The 21,007-nt window shown below is 41.8% G+C and overlaps 1 protein-coding gene across 2 annotated transcripts in view; it reads right to left on the bottom strand.

Annotated features, from left to right (window-relative positions):
• Positions 1–936: 936 nt before the first annotated feature.
• PRAG1 (PEAK1 related, kinase-activating pseudokinase 1) overlaps positions 937–21,007 on the bottom strand; it is a 47,912-nt gene continuing 27,841 nt past the window's right edge. For both annotated transcript variants that reach the window (XM_040324619.1, XM_040324628.1), the window contains exons 4-6: positions 11,330–11,505; positions 4,557–5,296; positions 937–2,631 (exon numbers count right to left, since the gene is read on the bottom strand). In XM_040324619.1, coding sequence (XP_040180553.1) covers positions 1,597–2,631; positions 4,557–5,296; positions 11,330–11,505 — 1,951 coding nt within the window. In that variant the 3' untranslated portion in view covers positions 937–1,596. The remainder of the gene's footprint in view (positions 2,632–4,556; positions 5,297–11,329; positions 11,506–21,007) is intronic.

Genomic DNA, 21,007 nt, shown 5'->3' on the forward strand with positions numbered 1-21,007 from the left:
TTATACAACATGACCACCCAATGAATAAAATATGAGAAATGCTTAAGCGAAACCTACAGTGTTAGCTGTAAAGGTACAGAGGCACAGATTAACAACTTGCATATAAAAGAATAAATCTCAAAATACATGGAAAGTACAAATTGTAAAAAGATTTGGCTGATAATAAATAATTTTAGTGCCTACTAAGCCAGTGTCTTATGTGTCCTTATCCAAAATTATGTATAGCTGTGGTGTAGGTCAGACAGCCAGCCAGAGAGAAACAGTGCCATTGTAGAAGAGGGCTACCTTGGTTTATGAAAATGGACACCAATAAATGTTGGATGAATATATACGTGCAAACATTTGCCATTTCCAATAAACGGTTATTCTAAAATACTGTTTGAAGAATCTGGCACATGTCAGTTGCAGAAAGTAAAGATATGAAATATGTAAAACAAACTGACAATTCAAACACCTGCATAAATTGCAAACATTTGGATGTTAAATCATAGAATAATATGTTAAAACTTCTATGGTTTATTTATTTAACTAAAAGCAGGCCTTAATCCCACTACTAGGGCAAATGCAGGTGCCCTGGATGGTGCTACAGTAGGCGTATCAGCTACCAAGAGGTATGCAATGACTGTTAATGTGTGTAAACTGTAAAGCACAGGTATCAAACACAAGGCCGGCTGGCTGAATCCGGCCCTCCAGGCCATTTCATGTCCCTCTTACCCCTCTCCTGCAGCTGCAGGAGAGCTCCAGCCCTCCTCTGGTCCTCCTTCAGACCCTTACTTTCTGCTTTCAAGCAATCGATCCAGCTTCTCCCAGCAGCATAAGGAAAGGGGGGTGCACTGTGATGTAAGGGAGAGTGGGGGACTCAACGTCTGATGGTGGTGTGGCTCTTGACATCTATTGTAAGGGGAGGGGATGCTCTGGACATCTAATCTTACAGATACAACCGGCCCTTTTGAGGGCAACCATAATGCGGCCCACTATGAAATTTAGTTTGACACCCCTGCTGTAAAGGATAACCGAGCCTAAAAACAAACTAATCTACACAAAAAAATACACAGAAATGTTTCCACACTTTCAACGAACAAAGCAATTATTTTAAACAGTGTTATGACTTTATGTGTAGCTACAGCCTATTGCCTAAATGAACATCCTTCCAAAAGCATGCGAGTCAGGGGAGCAGTTACATAGAAGGAGATTGCAATGAAAAAAACTAGACAGTAGGTCAGGTTTGTGTAGAACCCCTACCGAATTTCTCAGTTATCCTAACTTCGAATAACTTCCTGAAAATTCACAAAATTATCTAGAAATGTCACCAATAAATCTCATATAGGTTGACTTTTATATTAGTAATCTGTTATTTTTTCCATTTTACTCCAGCAGATACACAAGTCATTCATCACCAACAAAATACTTTATGGAACATTCCCAGCATGTTTCTCATAATAAACAGTAAGAGACCCTACAGCTTTGTAATGGCATCATACCCAACATAAAGCAGAGAAACAGATTCTACTCCAAGGCCAAAAATGAATTGTTCTACAACCCACTGTTAGCCTTGCTGTAACCAAATTGCAGACGGATTCCGTTATCTGGTTTCCATTATGTAACAAGTTTAATAAGTTTCAGTGTTTTGTAAAGGTAGCATGGATCAGCAGATGCCAAGTACTGACAGCAGAGCCAATCCTCCAGTGAAATGTTATGCTCTGGTTCCAAAGCTCGCTCTGCAAATTTCATCATCAGGAGAGCTCTCTTCATATCAATCCAGTTCTGAAGGGCACAATGCAAAGCTTCCTCGTGGCTAAATGGCTGGTCAGTCAAGTCCTTCCTTGGTCCCCACAACAGACACTGAAGGACACGCTTGGCTTCTGAAATGCGTATACGTTTGATTGGATCAGCTTCTAACAACAAATGTGCAAGATGCTGTAGCCCACGAGAATATACGGATAGGTTTTTAAGAGGTGGCAAGTCCTTCTGGCTATACTCATGCTCATGAAGACTTGTGCGGACCTCGAATGGGTTGGACTGGTGGAGAAGTTCATAAATAAGAATCCCTGTCTGGAACTCATCAAACTTTTTGTACTGGGAGGCAGCCATGATCTCAGGTGCCAGCCTGGTTTTATCCTTTTTGACTTTGGAGTCTTCAGATCCAGGTCTCTGCTTGGCTTTGGAAAAGTTGCTGACGATAAGTCTTGGAATATACTTGCCATCTTTAATCTTATCAGGTGTGGTTTGAAAGTGGGCTAGCAGCAAGTTATCTAAGCAAAGGTCTCGGTGAATAATGGCATGTTCCTTCAAGTGCTCCAGACCGTTGCAGAGTTGTAGTAACAAAAGGCAAACCTGTCGTTCATAAATTTCTGGCTGAGTTTTATGGCTGGACACAGATTCCCGAACAAAGTCTGCAGCTGTGCAATAAGGCACTTCTCGAGTAATGACTACCACACAGTCTTCCTCACTCGATGTGGCGGAAGCCTGAGACGTATCACTATTTGGACAGCCCCTGGGTGCATCTGGTGGACGTAATAAACTCGAAGGAACGGTGGCAAGAAAATGTCCACAGTCTTGCTGTATATTGAAGTGTACAGGTAGTGATAGGTTGCTGTTTAGCGGAGTATTTGTGTCTTCTGCTCTACACATCTGAAAATTAAAACACAAGAGAAATACTAAATAAAATATTTTGCCAGAAGGATTAGCAGATGGGATGTACAAATACATACATAATTCAGAAGCCAGTTAAAGAGTCTTTTAATATAACCGATATAAATGAGAACCGATACAAATTTACCAGGTCAAGAATAATGGGATAGCGCAAATTCAGTTTGCCAGTTATAAAGCATATTTCAACAGTCCTGGCTAGATAATGCAGTTAGTTGGGCACTATGGGTCAATGCCCAACTTCTATACTTATTATACTTCTTTATTAACTGATGCCAATAATCTCATGATTAAAGTGCAGCTAAACGTAGCACATGGGAAAAGGTCAGTTTTCATTTTAAAATAATGCATTTTACAGACTCATTTGAGCCATTTGCAAAAAATTTCCTAGGCAGTGGCCAGATAATGTTCCCTTGCGTTTAAAGCATAATTATCTCTATTGTGGCAAAATTAATGCTAGTAAACCCTAGAATTTAACACAAAAGCTTTTATCGTTCTGATTTGGGATACAGCAGATCATTTCTTACAGCATTTTAGTTTTCATTTAATCACATGTAAAATCTTTTGTTATACAGAATGCAAAGCATAATCATTCTAAATTAGAATCCTTGACTTTGGATGGATTCTGGCCTTTTTAATGCAATGTCAATAGATGAAGCAATTTATTAAAAAGATAAAGATTTAAAAGTGGAAGTTCAGTCAAAAATTAACTAACTCCAAATATTCTGCCAGCCACATTCTAAGACTAATCTATCTAGCCACGTAAAGCAAAAAAACTCTCTCTCTCTCTCCCTTTCTCTCTCCCTTTCTCTCTCCCTTTCTCTCTCTCTCATCCATCCATGTCTCCCATGCTTTTTTTTTTTTTATGAGAATTCACTTTGAAAAACACCTCCCTAGCATTGCTGGCTGCAGCTATCATGGGCAAGGGCAGGTTATTCATGTAGCATTTACTATTTTGGAATCCATCTGCTTTTAGCTCAGGCATACAGACAGGAGGGTGTTCTTAGCTCAGCAAGCCCCTCCTTCCCTCCTGAAGACACTTGGGATATATGAAATCATTTGCCTGGGCATGGAAACCAGGAGGTAATTAAAAAAAAAAAAAAAAAAAAAAAAGATTTATTTCTTCAACAAGTAAATATGATATACTTTACTATTCATATACTAATGCTAGCAGCATAAGGATTACAAATAATCAATATTGATTAAGTGAAGTTCCACTTTAAATTCTATGAAGCGCTCTACTGAGACGTTCCCCCAACAGCTTTTTGCTCATGTTATGTGCTCACACCAAACACCAAAAATCCCAGGGTTTTTAAATGTGCCTGGTCACACCTGAGCATAGTGTTGCCTGGAGCTCGAAAAAGTACATAAACAAAATGTTTCAAACATTTTTAGACCCATTTTTAAAGTGATTGTAAAAAAAACACAAAAAAAACACAAACGTTATACTTACCTCCTCTGTGCAGTTAGTTTTGCACAGAGCAGCCCGAATCCTCCTCTTCTCGGGTCCCTCTTCTGCTCTGCTGGCCCATCCCTCCTGTTGAGTGTCCCCACAGCAAGCAGCTTGCTATGGAGTCCCACCCCGGCCCCCTTCTCCCCTGATTGGCTGGGACACAGCAGTGGTGTCATTACCTCCCTCGGCTGCCAAAGTCAGTTAGTCAATCGGGAGGAGAGTCTTGGATGGTAAGACACTTGTGGCCATCGCTGGACAGAGATGGGGCTCAGGTAAGTAATTAGGGGGGCAGGGGAGGCTGCTACACACAGAAGTTTTTTTTTATCTTAATGCATAAAATGCATTAAGATAAACACCTTCTGCCTTTACAACTCCTTCAAGTGTGAATGCAGCCTAATGCTGAAATCGGTAGAAAAGCTTGAACTTTTGCTAATTGTAAACATGTCACATTTACCTTGACTGCATAGTTATTTGCTGGGTCCTTAGCACATGTCGCACAATAATAAATAGCATCTCTAGCGCTGCAGCATGGCTTGTTGCTTGCCAACTTAAAGAGTGACCAACTGGTCTCGTTGAAGTGCAGTTCCTTCTTTTGGTTTTGCATGAAGTAATCCTCACATTTATTCATTAGGCGCCTTGTAGACTGGGCGTAAAGGCCACTAAGCTTAGCATACATGCCTTCTTTGCTGTCTATATTGCTAAGCAGATGGTGGAGCTGCAGGCTTGATGCAGATGATGCTTGGCTGGAGACGCTCAGTTGAGAGGTAGAAAGGGCTGGGGATCCTCGGCTCTGAAGACAGTTCCGATTTCTAACCTCATTTCTGTGTCCACTGCCTCTGCAGCATTGTTCTAAGGATTCGGAAGAAGAAAACATAACATGCCTCTCCACGGGACTTATTGGATAGCCATGTGACGCAGACTCTTCACCACAAACATTGTTTTCAGATTGGCTCTGATTGAGTCTTGGACTTTTGGGCCCAACTCCATTTTTTGATGGAAAAGCCCGTCCCCAGGCAGAGTTATCGGGGGCTGAAATAGCCCTGTTCATGGACTTCTTTATGGGCAATGGTGGTGGCTGCACAGGTCCATGTTGAGCTTCCATACCAGAGTCCACAGAAAAAGAAACTTGGGCAAAATGTTTTTTCTCACCGCTTGAGGAAACTGATGGTGAATTAATAATTTCACAAGACTGACCTACGAAAAGAAAAAAAAAAAAGAGGATTAATTTACTATGATTTCACTGAATGTGTAACTTCCAAATGCAAAACTCAAAAAACAAAAAGTATCTGAATGTTGGTCTTTTAGAAAATAACCAGTTGTTACAAGTTACTTAACAAATTGGTTCCCCTCTTAATTTTTGACCACATAATATACTCAGAGAATCATTCAACTCAATAATTGATAAGAAGTGTATGCAAATCCCAACAAGGAAATATTTTTTCCTGGTTCGATATATTTGTTTATTTTTCATTTTATTTCCCATTTATATTTTACCTTTGGGGATTGGACTGGACCTCCTGGCGTCTAATGCTTGGAGAATCTCTCTCTTCCAGGTTTTTTAGATTTGTGTTGGCTTATATAGGTTTACCAACATTTTGTAAACTCGGTGTGAGTCTCGAGTGGCTGAGTATTCATTTAATTTTAAGAGAGTTTTTGTTTTTTTTACCAAATAGATGTGTTTGTGTGTGTTTCGGCATTCACACATGACATTTGGGTCCAATATAGGAGGATCGTGTGGAATATTGTGATTTTCTCAGAATTTTGATTTAATTTTCTTTTTTGTTTGGGGAATCCCATTGGATACTCATTGAGTTCCCTTGTGTATCGATATATTTATGTTTGCATATGATACTGGCAGGTTATAGTGCTATGCAAATAAGCACTTTAGATCTGTGTGGGTCCTACTGAATGACCCATATTAGATCTTTTTGCTGTTTACATGTTTTTATTTTATTCTGTTTCCATGACGTTTTGCATGGGGATCGTCACTACCTATGTGGCTGAGTATGCCATTGGTATACTCTGTCTACCTGAGATTTTCTGCGCATACAGTCAGTTAATTCTATATGGGTTAAATTTGTCGTTATAGCGGCTTTATACAGCACAGTGTGTTCTTGTGCCATTTGGCCCCCTGTAACACCTGGCTGATCCTGCCTGGCTATACCCTCCCCCTGTAAACTGACCACGGTTATAATGACTGCTAAGCCCTGACACCATGGTCAGTTTACGTGCCTCCCGTCATCCACTGCCCTCCTGTCCTCCTCTGTGCTCATGTGTCCTCCTCCTCCCTCCCTGCCTGTCTGCCCCTGTGTCAGTGCCTTCCCCCTCCGCTCTCATAACTGTTAAAACTTTATATAAGCCCCTCTAAGTGCTCCCGACTGTCGGCTTCATTAAAAAAAATGCCTTCTTTACCGGATTTCACAGCAGTCCCCCGCGATCCTGTGACCAACCGGCTCTCTCCTCGCATTCTGGCTGATGTCAGTGGGGAAATTTTGGGCCCCGCCCACTGCATCTGTCAGTCGGGCAGAGGAGAGAGTCGGCCGGTGACGCAATTGCAAGGAACCGCTGTAAAATACGCTAAAGGAGGCATTTTTTAAATGAAAACACACAGACGCGAGCACTTGTTATTAGGACACAGAGGGGCTTATATAAAGTTATACACGTGGGTTAACAACCAACAACTTTTAATATGCTTTAATTTTTTTTACCACTGTACCACCTACTTGCTACTTCTACAGTAAGAGGTGTTTCAAATTAGCCCCAACTTCCTTAACTTTGGGTTGCCCCCCTTGTGGCATTCTCCACACATGAATTCTGTAAAACATACATTAGTGATAGCTGTGCAATGTAAAGCCCCATGCACAGCAGCCAAATATCAGGTGGTATCAGCCGGTTCAATAGAAACCGGACGACATTCGGCCCATGTGTACAGCAGCTGGTCCAGCGTCTAAGGGGCACAACTGAAAGAGGTTTTATGATCAGCATTCGATCGCTGACCGGTGTGTTCTGGCAAGGGGGTAGTCCCCCTGTCAGAACACAATTGCCCAAAGGGGGAGATCGATGTACTAACATTGCATTGCCCGCTGGGTTGAATTAAAAAAAAAATAAAAAAAATAAACTGCTAGTGTGTACCAGGCTTAAGTCACTAACTAAATTAAAGTTATTGGCTAAAATTACTTGTGACAGAATAAATGGACATGTTTGTATTTATCCAACAGATCAGACAGGATCAAATAAAAGAAGATCGTTTACACAATTTACCTTAAAAATATGTAAACTGTATGTCTTTCTAATAATCTGAGTTTCACTATAGCAGCACAGTTTTAGTAAGCTTATCAGTAGATGATAAATCAGTAGACCTGCTAGCAAACACTTCTTTGTGCCAGTACAGCAATCCATTTGTTTGCGTTGCTCAGGTAAGGAGAGCAAAACACATTCCATAGCTGCCTTGTGACAAGAGGTTCATTGCAATCAGATTTTGAATACAGGCAGGGAGTGGCAGCTTGTTGAACACTGATCTTGCAGCTTATTTTATTTTAAGCATTTTTCCGAGCAGAGGGCAGATGTTGCAATAGAATTAACCAAAGCTTAGAGGATCTTCTAAATGCTACCCCCTTGCATAACCTTACAAAGTAAGATTTTCACCTTCTTCGTTATCTGGAGAGCCGAAGAAAAGTAGCTTACAAGGCTGGCTGACAGGTGTCAAAGCCTGAGCCGGCTAACACAAAGAATACAGTATACTATGGGAAGGTGGCACCTGGTACTTACCTAAGCAAGAGATGAAAGAGACCCATTCAAAATAGCAATAAATCCACGATAGTTTGCACTTCACCATTAAAATGATGGTTGCAATATAAACCAATCCCATTAAGGCATAACAGGTAAATGCATTTTAAAGTACACATAGGTATAGGGCTGCAATACTGAAAATTCTGCATAGTAACACTCCCTCCAGACAAGCCCTATCATATTTGTATTGCAACTTCCAGCAGTCAGGCATTCATGTACACTCAGGGCAGCAAAGAGCAGATGGACTTTGCTCATTTCGCAACAGATAGGCAGGTATGAGACAATGTTTATATACGCCCTAAGAAGTATTAGATCACCTATACTGATTTCATTTTTAAAAAGAAAAAATTTGGCCATAGGACAAACTTTTGCAAGGTCATTAGCTCAAGTTATAATACACAGTCGCATTATGATAACGAATGCTAAAGTTGTAATGTTTATTTTACATTTAACATTTTTAAGACAGCAGATTGAATGCAGCATGAAAACAATCCTGCTCATAACAGGGCATTCATAGAAGGCAATACTAGTTGTAGTAGCTTCTATGATTGGAAGAGGGGACGGAAAGGACAGGCATAGTTGGGCACTATGGAAGTTTATGGTGGCGGGAGAGGGCATCAGAGGAGGAACACAGCAGCACAAGGGACACATCTAGCTGAAGGAAAGCAATGTCCTTGTGCTTATTCTTATTTAAAAAAAAAAAAAAAAATTGTAAACTTCTGCCTCGTATACACGACCGTTTTTCCGACTGGAAAAGTGCCATGTTTGTTTTTGGTCGGGAAAACCGGCCGTGTGTACGCTCCATAGCAGTTTTCCCGACTGCATGCTAAAATAACTTTTTTCCTGACGCGATTCTCTGCATTTTTTTTTTCCCGGCAGTTTTCCTATGGGAACTACTGCAGTGGAGCATACACACGGCCGGCCATGTGTACATGGGGAAAAGCAACCGAGGTTTCCCCTCGGTTTTTCTGGCAGATTTTTGACTGCCGGGAAAACCGATCGTGTCTACTAGGCATTAGGCTTTAATGAACAGATTGGCCTTCTGAGGTCCTGGAATTGCAGTTCATAGCTTACCCTGACTTGGATATAGGAACTGCAGGAAAAAAAAAAGCCCAATTCCAGCTAAAACTTTTGATAAATATGGACAGAATGGATCAATTTTAGAACCTCTGTGAGACTTTATTTCTGTCTATGCCACCAATTGGAAGATTTCACTAGTGACAGGAAATCTTTTTGTAGAGGGTATATGAGCAAGATAAACACTTTTATTACTAGAATGTGGAATGGTCACTAGTGTTTTTATGGTCTGTGTCTTCATGTCCTCTCTATTCTTGACCTCTTGTTATAGAGACATAAGATGGAAGGCATTCTCCCCAAAAGGGGGCCTAGGCAGGAATAAAACCTGATGGAAGTCCTCCTTCAGTCTATCCCAAAATGTTTTGGCTTGAGATTAGCATTATGCAGCTTGGCAGCACTAGGCTTGTTGGTTAGTCTTCCAACCACGGCACTACCTGCCTGGAGTTTGTATGTTCTCTTTGTGCCCGAGTAGGTCTCCTCCAAGTAGTAGTTGCCTAGGCGGGGAGATGACATACACAGGAAGTACCTGTCAAATCCAGGTACCCACTCCCCCCCCCTAAAAAAAAATACAAATCTGGCATGTAAGGGGGCGAGGAGTGTTTAAAGCGGAGATTTAATATAAATGAACATCCCTTTAGAGCAGAAAGCATGCATGGCCAGGTAAGGCTTAAATGTTGTGCAACGTCTAAACTGTCCAAAACAGGTAATGTTGTAAACATTGTAATGTCAATGCTTGTAAAAAAAAAAATAGCCTGTGTGGGATTACCTTTCAGGAATGTTGCATGCTCAGACAGTGCGAAACATGGGTAATGTAGAATTGTGTCACAGAACTCAGAGTAAAAATGTATTAAGAGATTCCATCTTATAAACGACTCCTCAAATGGCAAGTAGCATTTCAGTGTTGCAAATAAGCCTTTTCTCTATTCCAATTTAAAGGAAATCTGTACCAAGGGGAATGTGCATGTTGCCATTGAAAATAGTAGTTACTTGGCTGACTTTGCTTTAAACACCCTCCAATCATTAACCCTCAACAAGTGATGACAGTGAAGTCAAACCACTTGAACTGAATACTTGATCTTGATTTTGAATACGTGAATGCAGAAATGTCTCAGAAAGCTTGCCAATCATACAATTCACATGGTAGTGCAAGTGTTGCAGATCCGTTGAACAATCATCAATGGTATTGCCTGAATAATTGATGTTTTTGATCTCGCACCCACCAGATAATCTATACTATTTATTTTATTTTTACCTTTGTAAAAATAAATTGCAGATGGACTAAACAGACAATAGATTTACATGGTGTGTACCTGGATTCCCCTGTGATTCAAATCTATGTTGAGCAATAACTGAGCATGGTGCCACTAAAGAATTAAAATATAAAAGTATCTGGTGCAGTAACCTACTGTAATCAATTAGGATTCATCGTTCACTGAATCACTGTACTTGGTAAGCTGCACATTCAAGAAAAAGTGACAGATTTTCTTGAAATCTCATCTCCCCTCTCCTACCCACCGATACTCATCTGTGCTACACTGCTACTTGGTTCATTATTCCAGAAATACCCAGTGCTTATGGTTATGGGAGGAGTACATGACGTTCCCTTTCACTTATTATTATACACGATTAATATATCGCAAATAGTTTACTCAACGCTTTACAATGTAGATGGGGGACAGCACAATTACAGTACAGTTCAATACAGAAGGTACATTCTTAGGCTGCATTCACACCTAGACGTATGTTACCGCGGCGTATTTTGCCGCGACAAATTGCAGCGTTTTGTCCCGAGATTTGCCGCGGTAAAATACGCCGCGGTAACATACACAGGAGGGGTGACAACATTGTCAGCTATGGCCGAAAGCCTAAAGCCGCCTGAAAAAAAGGTCCGGGACTTGTTTTGGGCTTCAGGCGTTTCGGCGTTCGGCGTGGAGATGTGAACCATCTCCATAGCCGACAATGTAAACTCACCCCTCCAGCGTATCAGGGGCTGCTGCGGCGTCGCGCTACAGGCGTATATACGCCTAGGTGTGAGGATGCAATGCTGGGGTCAAAAACCAGGCCGCCACACATGGTGGAGGTCATTGACCCTTTGGAAGCTAGGACATTAAGATTACATTAGGGTTTAAACTGATGGCTCCAATGGATGACCGAAAAGGTGTTCCATTTTTCACACTGCAATACAGGCAGCAGTGACAAAACGTACAGCTTAAGCCAACACTTTTTTTTAAAGGAGGGCTTAGAGACAGACAATTAAATTATTTAAAAGGGATGGAAAAAAATCTTACTCCATAATATGGTCTGCATTTTAGACCAAGCACTTGTCAAGCATTTTATTGGTTGCCAACAATACAAGCTTACCTCCTTCACTGCATGTCCTGGAATCCAAGCTGTCCAAAGAACCTGTACTGAAGCTGGCGTTGATGTTCACATTTGAGTTGCTCACATTTGTGCCCTTAAAAGACTCCCCCAAGCTCTCCACTGAACCAAGACTTATATTTTCCATTTCGGAGTTACTCTTTTTCAATTTCATTTGCCTTGAAGAAATAACATGGTAATGTCAATATAAATAATTAGGTTAGAGGTGGTAACAACAGTTAAAATTAAGGTCATACGGTATCAAAGGCTTAACGCGAACTTGCGCTTTCCCAGGCTCACTTTAAAATTCCCCATCCACAGCACATACTCTGCTACCTTCCATTCCCCGTGGCTCTATTCAGCCACCGGGAACAAGGAAGGCATGCCCTGTGGTTTACAAGTTGTATGCTCCTCTATACCTAGAAACATGGGTATATTCTTTGCTCCAGTTGGCTGACCAAAATGGTGGGGGGCAAAGAAAAGGCAAGAGTGTCAGCCTGGAGAAGACTTTACGTCAATGACGCTCACGTCGGCGTCATTGACATTTTCCGTTGTGAGCTGGAGCATGCGCACTGGGCTATTTTTCCGCCCGGCGCATGCGCAGTTCGATCGTCGCGGGGCACGCTTAATTTAAATACAAGCCGCCCCCTTTGAATTACGTGGCCTTACGCTGGGCCAATTACACTACGCCGACGCAAATTATGGAGCAAGTGCTTGGAGAATACGGCACTTGCTCCAGTAATTTGCGGCGGCGTAGTGTAAATGGCTTACGCTACGCCGCCGCAGATTCTACAAGAATCTGGCCCTTGGTGTGTAAACTTTGTCCTATGGCTAAAAGTTTCAATTTTTTGGGGGTATTTTTGTATTTATTTTTTTACACCATGTGCACCTTTGGAGCACTGAAAGGTAAGTACAGAGTGCGTACTCTGCCTGGACTAATCTGAAAAATACAGGTTTTCTGAGCAGAAAAAAGGGACTTAACTTGGATTACTATAGCTGCTTCAGTGGAACTGAAGGATTCCTTTGTAATCTATTTTTTTTTTACGAAAAAGGACTTTGACTTGAAGAAAGCCACGTATGAGTACAACACAACACAAATTCCTAAACTGAAGAGAACAGGATGTGTAAATGGGCAGATCCTGGCCTCTATCCTTTAACTGCAAATTCAAAGAGAAGCAAAACTGGTTTTTCCTTTTCTCAAAAATGCACTTTTCAAGTGAAGCAGAAAGAAAAGAGTATCTGTGGTGCCGTGTTGAAGCCAATATAATGCATACCTGCAATGACTATGTTTACATCACAATAATACAGTATATATGCGACATCTGATGTGGGTTAAATATGTTTGCCAATACTGCAGATGGAACTGGAGAACCTAGGAAAGCAATGCTTCCAAACAATATATTTCATGGTTCAAGTAAAGAGAGATTCAGGGACAGGCACAAAAAAAAAAAAAAAAAAAAAAAAAAAGAAGAAGAAGAGACACAATACCCCTTCAGACACAAATCGAAACTTGTGCTTGGGTAATTATGTACATATTTTTGAGCGATTATACCTGGACCATGTACAAAATGAAAAGATAAAAAGCTAAAGTCTCTCTAGAAGTATGTTGCAATGTAATGTAGGCCTGGCATAATTAAAGTGGAACTACACTGCATCTAAGCACCACAAACCAAACATGCTAATTCATTTTTAATATTCAAAGCAAACTTGCCCATCCATCCAAGTCTCTATGCTTCATTTTGCTTTGAAAACAAACACTATCATTTCTGGATGTGGACATTTTGAGTAAGGGCAGAGAATTTATGGAGCATTTACTTCCTGGTATCCAGCTGTCCTTCGCTCAGGAATGCGGGCAGGAGGATGTGCTTGGCTTAAAAAAAAAACTCCTCCCCTCCGGAAGATGCCTAGGATGCAAGACATAATTTTGGCCTAGGCCAGAAACAAGGAAGTAACTGAAGAAATGTTAAAAATAATATGATAGATTTGAAAGTATATTATATAATTCCCTGTCTATTTACGAATGCTGTCAATATATAGATTAAAAACTTTGACAAACTTTGACAAGGTTTTGCTTTTAGGAGAAGGACTCAGTCATGAGGGATGTGTGTTATCCTTGGAAAGCTACAAGAGTGTGGTACAACTGCAAACCTACCAAGACATGGCCGTTCACATGAACTGATAGGCTGGTCAAGGAGAGCATTAATCAGAGAATCAGCAAGGAGGGCCATGGTAACTCTGGAGGAGCTGCAGAGATTCACAGCTCAGGTGGGAGATTCTGTCCACAGGACAACTATTATGCCCTGTACACACGATCGGTTCGTCTGATGAAAACGGTCCGATAGAAAAAAACGATCGTCTGTGGGGAAATCCATCGGTCAAAAATCCATGCATGCTCAGAATCAAGTCGACGCATGCTCGGAAGCATTGAACTTAATTTTTCTCTGCACGTCGTTGTGTTTTACGTCACCGCGTTGGACACGATCGGATTTTTAACTGATGGTGTGTAGGCAAGACTGATGAAAGTCAGCTTCAACGGATATCTGATGAAAAATCCATCGGTCCGTTTTCATCGGATGAACCAATCGTGTGTATGTGGCATTAGGCCCCTTTCACACTGCCGGGCCGTTCAGGTCCGCCTGTCTTTTTTTTTTTGGCGGACCTGAACGGCAGCTCCATTCTTCTCTATGGAGAATCCGGATGTCAGCGGTGACATGTGCGCTGACATCCCACCCGATTCGATCCGCTAAAATCAGATGGATGGAGATCGGATCGGGTAAGATCATGCTGTCCGTTTTCATCAGATCTCTCCATAGGAGACAGCGGCGCTGGACAAGCCCCTCCCCGTTCAGTAAACAGAGAAGGACCCGTCATCCGCCGGCTCAGCAGAGATCCATAGAGGGATCTCCCGCTGAGCTGGCGGACTCCATTGCGACGGATCCGCCTGGTGTAAAAAGGGGCCTTAGTCATGCACTCCACATATATGGCCTTTATGGAAGAGTGGCAAGAAGAAAGTCATAAGGAGTCCCATTTACAGTTTGCGAGAAGTCATGTGGGGGACACAACAAACATGTTAAAGAAGGTGCTCTGGTCAGATGAGACCAAAATTTACCTTTTTGGCCTAAAAGCAAAATGCTATGTGCAGTGGAAAACGAGCACTGCACATTATCCCGAACACACCATCCCCACTGTGAAACATGGTTGTGGCAGCATCATGTTGTGAGAATGATTTTCTACAGCAGGGACATGGAAGCTGGTTAGGAGTTTTTTTGGAAGATGAATGGAGCTAAATACAGGGCAATCTTAGAAGAGAACCTGTTAGTGTCTGCAATAGACTTTAGACGGGGATGGAGGTTCACCTTCCACCAGGACAACGACCCTAAACATACAGCCAGAGCTACAATGGAATGGTTTAAAATAAATCAAAGCATATTCATGTGTTAGAATGGCCCAGTCAAAGTCCAGACCTAAATCCAATTGAGAATCTGTGACAAGACTTGAAATTTGCTGGTCACAGATGCGCTCTCTCTCCAACCAATTTGACAGAACTTGAGCTATTATGCAGAGAATGGGCAAAATTGTCACTCTCTAGATGTGCTAAGCTGGTAGAGACATCCCCAAAATGACTTGTAGTTGTAATTGCAGCGACAGGTGGTTCTACAAAGTATTGACTAAGGGGGGCTGAATACAAATGCACACTACACTTTTTACATATTTATTTGTAAAATATTTTGAAAAGCATTTATCATTTTCCTTCCACTTCACAATTATATGCCACTTTGTGTTTGTCTAGCACATAAAATGCCAATAAAATACATTTACATTTTTGGTTGTAAATGTGGAAAACTTCAAGGGCTATGAATACTTTTTCAAGGCACTGTATTTCTACGTTCTTAGGTAAAATGCACAGAAGTGATCATTGCACGAGTTAGAAATGAAATATATTTGCACAGAGTGCCTCATGGTCTACATACTGATGAAGCCTTTGGGAGCGATTGTTGAACAAAGGCCATGCTACTTGAAGGCTCAGGGCTACAAAATGGAATGTGACTAGGCTTCCTTCCAGGACCTTGCCATGGAGGCTGTGGGAAAAGGTGGAAGAGACAGTCCACACAGAAGGTAGTAGGTCATTGTAGGCCTCTGGATTCAATGACACAAGACATTCTTTGCATAGCTCACATCCCCCTCTTACGCAGCTCTGCTACTGAGAATTATAAAACAAATGCCATGTAAGGCTTTGAAGTTGCTTGACACAAAAAGCACAGCCTGGACCCTGTAACTGGAAGAGGTTTTGTCTCTGAGAAGTGCGTCTCATTCAGTGCCAGGAAAAGTGTGTAGAAAGGGCATGCCATCTCCATAGCATCTACCGAGATCAAAAAATGACTCATATGATGGATCACTTACACACTGCAAAAGTACAAAAAGCAAAGCCATCTTAACAACTCATTAGCTGATGCACAAAAAAAAAAAAACTAGCTACATTGCAACTAAAGAAAGATGTCACAATAGTAAAACATCTTTCTTTAGTAGCAATGTAGCTAGTTTTTTTTTTAGTAACCCTTTTGGATTAACATTAAAAAAAAAAAAATTTTTTTACAAGAATGTATGGGAATTGAATATTATTGGAATAAAGTAATACAGCAAAAGGTGACAGAACGGAGAAGGATGTGGTACTACCCACCTAACATCTTCTTTGCCACTAATGGCGCGTACACACGACCGTTTTTTCGGGTCGTAAAAAAATGATGTTTTTAATGGTCTAGAAAAAACAACGTTTTTTTCAACTCGATCGTTAAAACGGCCTTGCCTACACACGATCGTGAAAAAAAAAATGCTCTAGCAAAGCACGGTGACGTACAACATGTACGACGGCACTATAAAGGGGAAGTTCCATTCGGATGACGCCACCCTTGGGGCGGCTTTTGGTGATTTTGTGTTAGTAAAAGACGATTCGCGCTTTTCTGTCTGTTACAGCGTGATGAATGTGCTTACTCCACTACGTACGCTAGTTTTACCATAATGAGCGCTCCCGTCTCATAACTTGCTTCTGAGCATGCACGTTTTTTTCACGTCGTTAAAGCCCACACACAACAATTTTTTACGACAGTAAAAACGTTGTGACCCGTTGTGCTGCAGATGCCAGCAGCATGAGGGGGACCTAATACATCTTGTGTGTCGTTGCCCGAAGCTGCACAGATACTGGAGTGGGGTGGTGGAGACAATTAATTCTGCTTTTCAAACTAGGGTTCCGGTGGAGCCAGTGTGTTGCCTGTTGGGGGTGCTGGAGGATGTGGTCCCAGAGGAAATGACCAGGGTGGCTGTATCTAGGTCACTGTTTCAAGCTAGGAAATTAATACTTATGGGGTGGAAGTCTGCCTCTCCGCCAACTCACTCCTCATGGATTACACACATGGGAAAGGCTTTAGTGATGGAAAAATACATTTATCAACATAGAGGGTCCCGGCAGGTTTGAGAGAATATGGGGGATGTGGCTGGATACGCCGGGTTTGAGTCCCAGGGAGCTTGTTATGACCAGACTTTTGAGGTGTCTGTAAGTGGGTGCCACTGTGGGAACATGAGGGCTTGCCTGTTGTACTATTGGTATTGCGGTGGGAGGGCATGTATATTTGTAAAAGAGGGAAGAATGATCTTGGTGGGTGGAGTAGGGGACAGGTTTCTATTCATGTATGATGTATGCTTTGAAGGAATCAACCTCTGTTTGTGCACTGGAGAGTTGTACTGTCTGTATAAATGTGTTTTTGTATCAATAAAAACCTTTGATTAAAAAAAAAAAAAAAAAAAAAAAACGTTGTGAAAAATTAGAGCATGTTCTAAATTTTTAATGGCCATTTTTTACATCGTGAAAAATGATCTGGAGCCCACACACGATCGTTTTTAATGACATAAAAAAAAACGTAATTTTTTACAACCCGAAAAATGGTCGCATGTACGCGGCATAACATATTACAACAGGCAAATCTCTGTAGATATGCATTCCCCAACCCAAATTCCCCTTACAAATCGAATTATTACATATATTGTCAGTCATGTTTTCGCAGTTTACTTGGCAGACCAAATTTCTATATTTTACCCGTTGCCTAAAATACAAGAAAGTTTAATTTTCTTAAACATAAAATAGGGTCTGAGGATAAAAAAAGTTCTATTTAAGGTACGGTCATTATGAAGCCTGGGAGAGATGTGAGAAATTTAGATAACGTTCACAGTCTTCTGTTGATTTAACCAAACAGACAACCTTTTGTGCCTTGGGAGTCAATGATCCCATTCATCTTATGACACAGGTCAGTGACAGAAGCTATCAAGTCACACACTTGTATATGGTGTATAGATATACAGCCAACCCCGCTGCACAATGCCTCGAAGGAATGTTGTGATGACTGTTGGGAAGAGGGTGATGAGATCTCCCATCAGACACCAAGTTACACACATCATTAAAGGTGAAAGGACCTATTACATAATAACACAGCATTACAGACTTAGACCGGCATAAGCCCCTAGTGGAAAGGAAAAGTGGAAGTGAGATTATAAATACCGTCTCTGTTATATAACTTTTAAGTACAGGCTATCTTGATATAGCCTCGGTCATCAGGAGAAAAGCCTGTGCTTGAGATGTACAAATACCAGCTACATACATATGGCTTCAGCCAAAGACTGACTAGGATTAAGAAGTCTTTATTATTCTCCAACTATAATCATTTAGGTTTAGAAGTACAGGTTTTTCCGGTATGACATACCATAAAGATATAATCTTTCTGCTCAAGTTAGTAACCATTAAGATATCTTGGTTTTAAATGTATACTAGCAAAAGTGCTCCTATTCATTGAACGGGCTGAATACAAAAGAAATAGTCACCACCATTGTGGAGAGGTGGTGAGAAGATAGTGGGTAAGGCACAGAGATGAGAGTAGGGGTTGGTGTGCAGGTGTGGTTGGGGTTCGGAGGATGGAAGTCAACCACGGTAGTCAGAGCACGTAGCGTAGCACTGAGGGCAGCTTGTGGAGCTCAAAAGGCACGGTGGTGGAGAGATTTCAAGCATTGCCGAGATGTGTGGGGGCAAGAGAACGGTCATAGTGTTAATGAGAAGGGTGGCTGCAGGCAGTGCCGATCCTGACCTCCCTGGGGCCCTAAGCAAAGCGACATGTCGCATTAAAGTTGAGAAGCAGGGGGGGGGGGGGGGGGGGCTGCCGACAGTGATTTGTCATGTTAAAGATTAAAGTTGAGAAGCGGGGGGAGGGGGTGTTCTGCTGTCGGAAATGACATCTTACATTAAAGTGAGAAGCGGGGGGTGCTGACTTCTTACCTCTTCTCCCATGCAGCCAGCGAGTTGAGAAGCGGGGTGAGGGGTCGAAAATTACTTCTCACCAGGCGGGGCCTCTAGTAATTTGGGGGGCCCCCGCGCAGCCTTTGCGGGGGCCCTAAGCGGCTTGCATAGTGAGCCTATAGGGCGGATCGGCCCTGGCTGCAGGTGAAGTGGTGAGTGGTGCATCCGCAGTCCTCCAAGCCAGCTGGGAAGGAAGGGTGGGAATGGTGGTGTGAGCCACCAGACAGGAAGGACTGTGTAAGTTGCAGCAGAAGTGTTGAGCCGACACGCCAGAAAATAGAAGGTAGTCTCCTGTTGCAGCACAGACACACCTGCTACAGGGACCACTGTTTTGGCAAAAAGATAGCAATATCTGTTGTGGCTTTGCTGATGCTTCCATACAACTCCAGGTTTGTATATGTTGAACACAGAGCCTAATGGGAGTGCCAACTGCCTATTTAAACAAGCTGATAGCAGGCTTCAGCAAGGAGTCCTGAAGCCTGCTAGCAGCTTGTTTAAAATGGCAATGAGCACTCACATTAGAATCCGTGTTCAACATTTACAAACTGGAGCTGAATGGTATTTTAAAAAAGCGTCAACAAAGCTTTCAGTTCTGCAAATGCTTTGTCAAAGCTTACTGTTCACGCTGCTCAAGCGGAAGCCCATGTGAAACAGGCCAAAGAAGCACATGCAAACTTTTAAAAAATTGCACTGCACCACGCTGCATTAATGTGAACTATAGAGAATAACGTGATTTCTATTGTGCGTGGCAGCACAACAAATCACATTAGCCTGAACCTGATCAAGTGCATGCTTTGTTTTGACTCGATGCTAATAATGAACAGGCTATACATCACCCTCTGTGAAAATACTGTCTAGATATGGCAGCATTTAAACAATGCCCATAGGACCAGTGAAACATCCTAGTGTTAAAAGCGGAACTTCACCCAAAAGGGGATGTTCTGCCACTGCCACATTTGACACTTTTTGGGAAGGAGCAGGTACCTGGTTTTGACAGGTACCCACTCAGACGCGCCTCAGTGATCTAAGCCAGAAGTTCGCCCCCCCTTCTTTTCCCCGCTGCCTTCTGTGGGACATCATAGGTCCCAGAAGACTGTGTGACCATTCGCAAAGCACACCATGCTTCGAGCATATGCAGTATGACACTGACTGTGCAGCCACAGTTTCCCTTATATAAAGCAGGGGTTCCGCGGCCAAGCTTATTTTTTTTTTCCCCAAACATTCACTGTGGTATAACAATATTAAGGTACACTCACTTCTCTGGTAGCTGTATATAATCAGTGTCTGTTTTCTCAGCAAAGAAGGAGTTATAAAATCCATGTGATGAAGTTTCCATTTTGCTTGTGGGCATTGTGAAGCCCACAACCAATCACTTCCTGGAAGCAGTGAATGCTGATCTCCCAGCATTCACCGCTCATTCTCTCGATAATGGCATTATTTAACTGCATGCCCTTTCTTAAAATGGCGCAATTAGAGACGCCTTCGTCACGTGACCGGAGTCACGCGATATGTATAATCTCTTGAGATTTCGCCGCACGGAGACCCACAATGTATCTTTGGAAGCACGACACTGTGTCCCACATTGCATTGCGGTGATGGAGAAAGGCTTAGAAATGCCTACTCCCGCGGAAGTGGAATGCCAGAAGTCGCTTTATAAACGTCAATATTAAGTTATTTACATATGGCAAAAAAAAAAAAAACTTGTGCCTTAGGATCATGTACATATTGCAGTGGTTGTGTTACACTATAGTTGTGATTTTAGTTATGCCGGTACCTGAAGCCTATTGAAGAATCGGCTCGGGTGAGGACATGGCTGAATTCCTGGACAGGTAAGTGTCCTTATATTAAAAGTTAACAGCTACAATATTTGTAGCTGCTGACTTAACTTTTTTTCCGAGGGGGGGGTTTCTCATTAAAATGTTATCAGTTATAAAACATTTAACACATGGTAACCCCAAAATATCTAGGGGGATGGAGTTGCTTTGTGTGAAACGTATACAAGTACATTTCTTCAGGCATAAGTTTTCTAGATACTGGTTTCAGCTTTCATTAGACCAGTATGCTCTGGTAACGAGAACAGAAAAAAAAAAAAAAAACATCTTGTATCCCCAGGCTACAAGCAGTGAACACATTAATACAATCCACATTCCTGTAGTTATAAGGCCAACAAGTAGCTGTTTACTGGTTGTATTCAACTTTCTTCTGCCCCGTAACCACCAATTATTCTTACCAGCAAGACACAATGCAGGTATAAAATTACTGTGAGAAAAATACAGAGACGTGCTTATAAGAAAACGTGCATTCCTGAAATCTAAAAATGTTGAATATTTAAAATAAACATCTTA

This window comes from Rana temporaria, chromosome 1 (genome assembly GCF_905171775.1).
Source record: "Rana temporaria chromosome 1, aRanTem1.1, whole genome shotgun sequence".
Classification (NCBI taxonomy): Eukaryota; Metazoa; Chordata; class Amphibia; order Anura; family Ranidae; genus Rana; species Rana temporaria.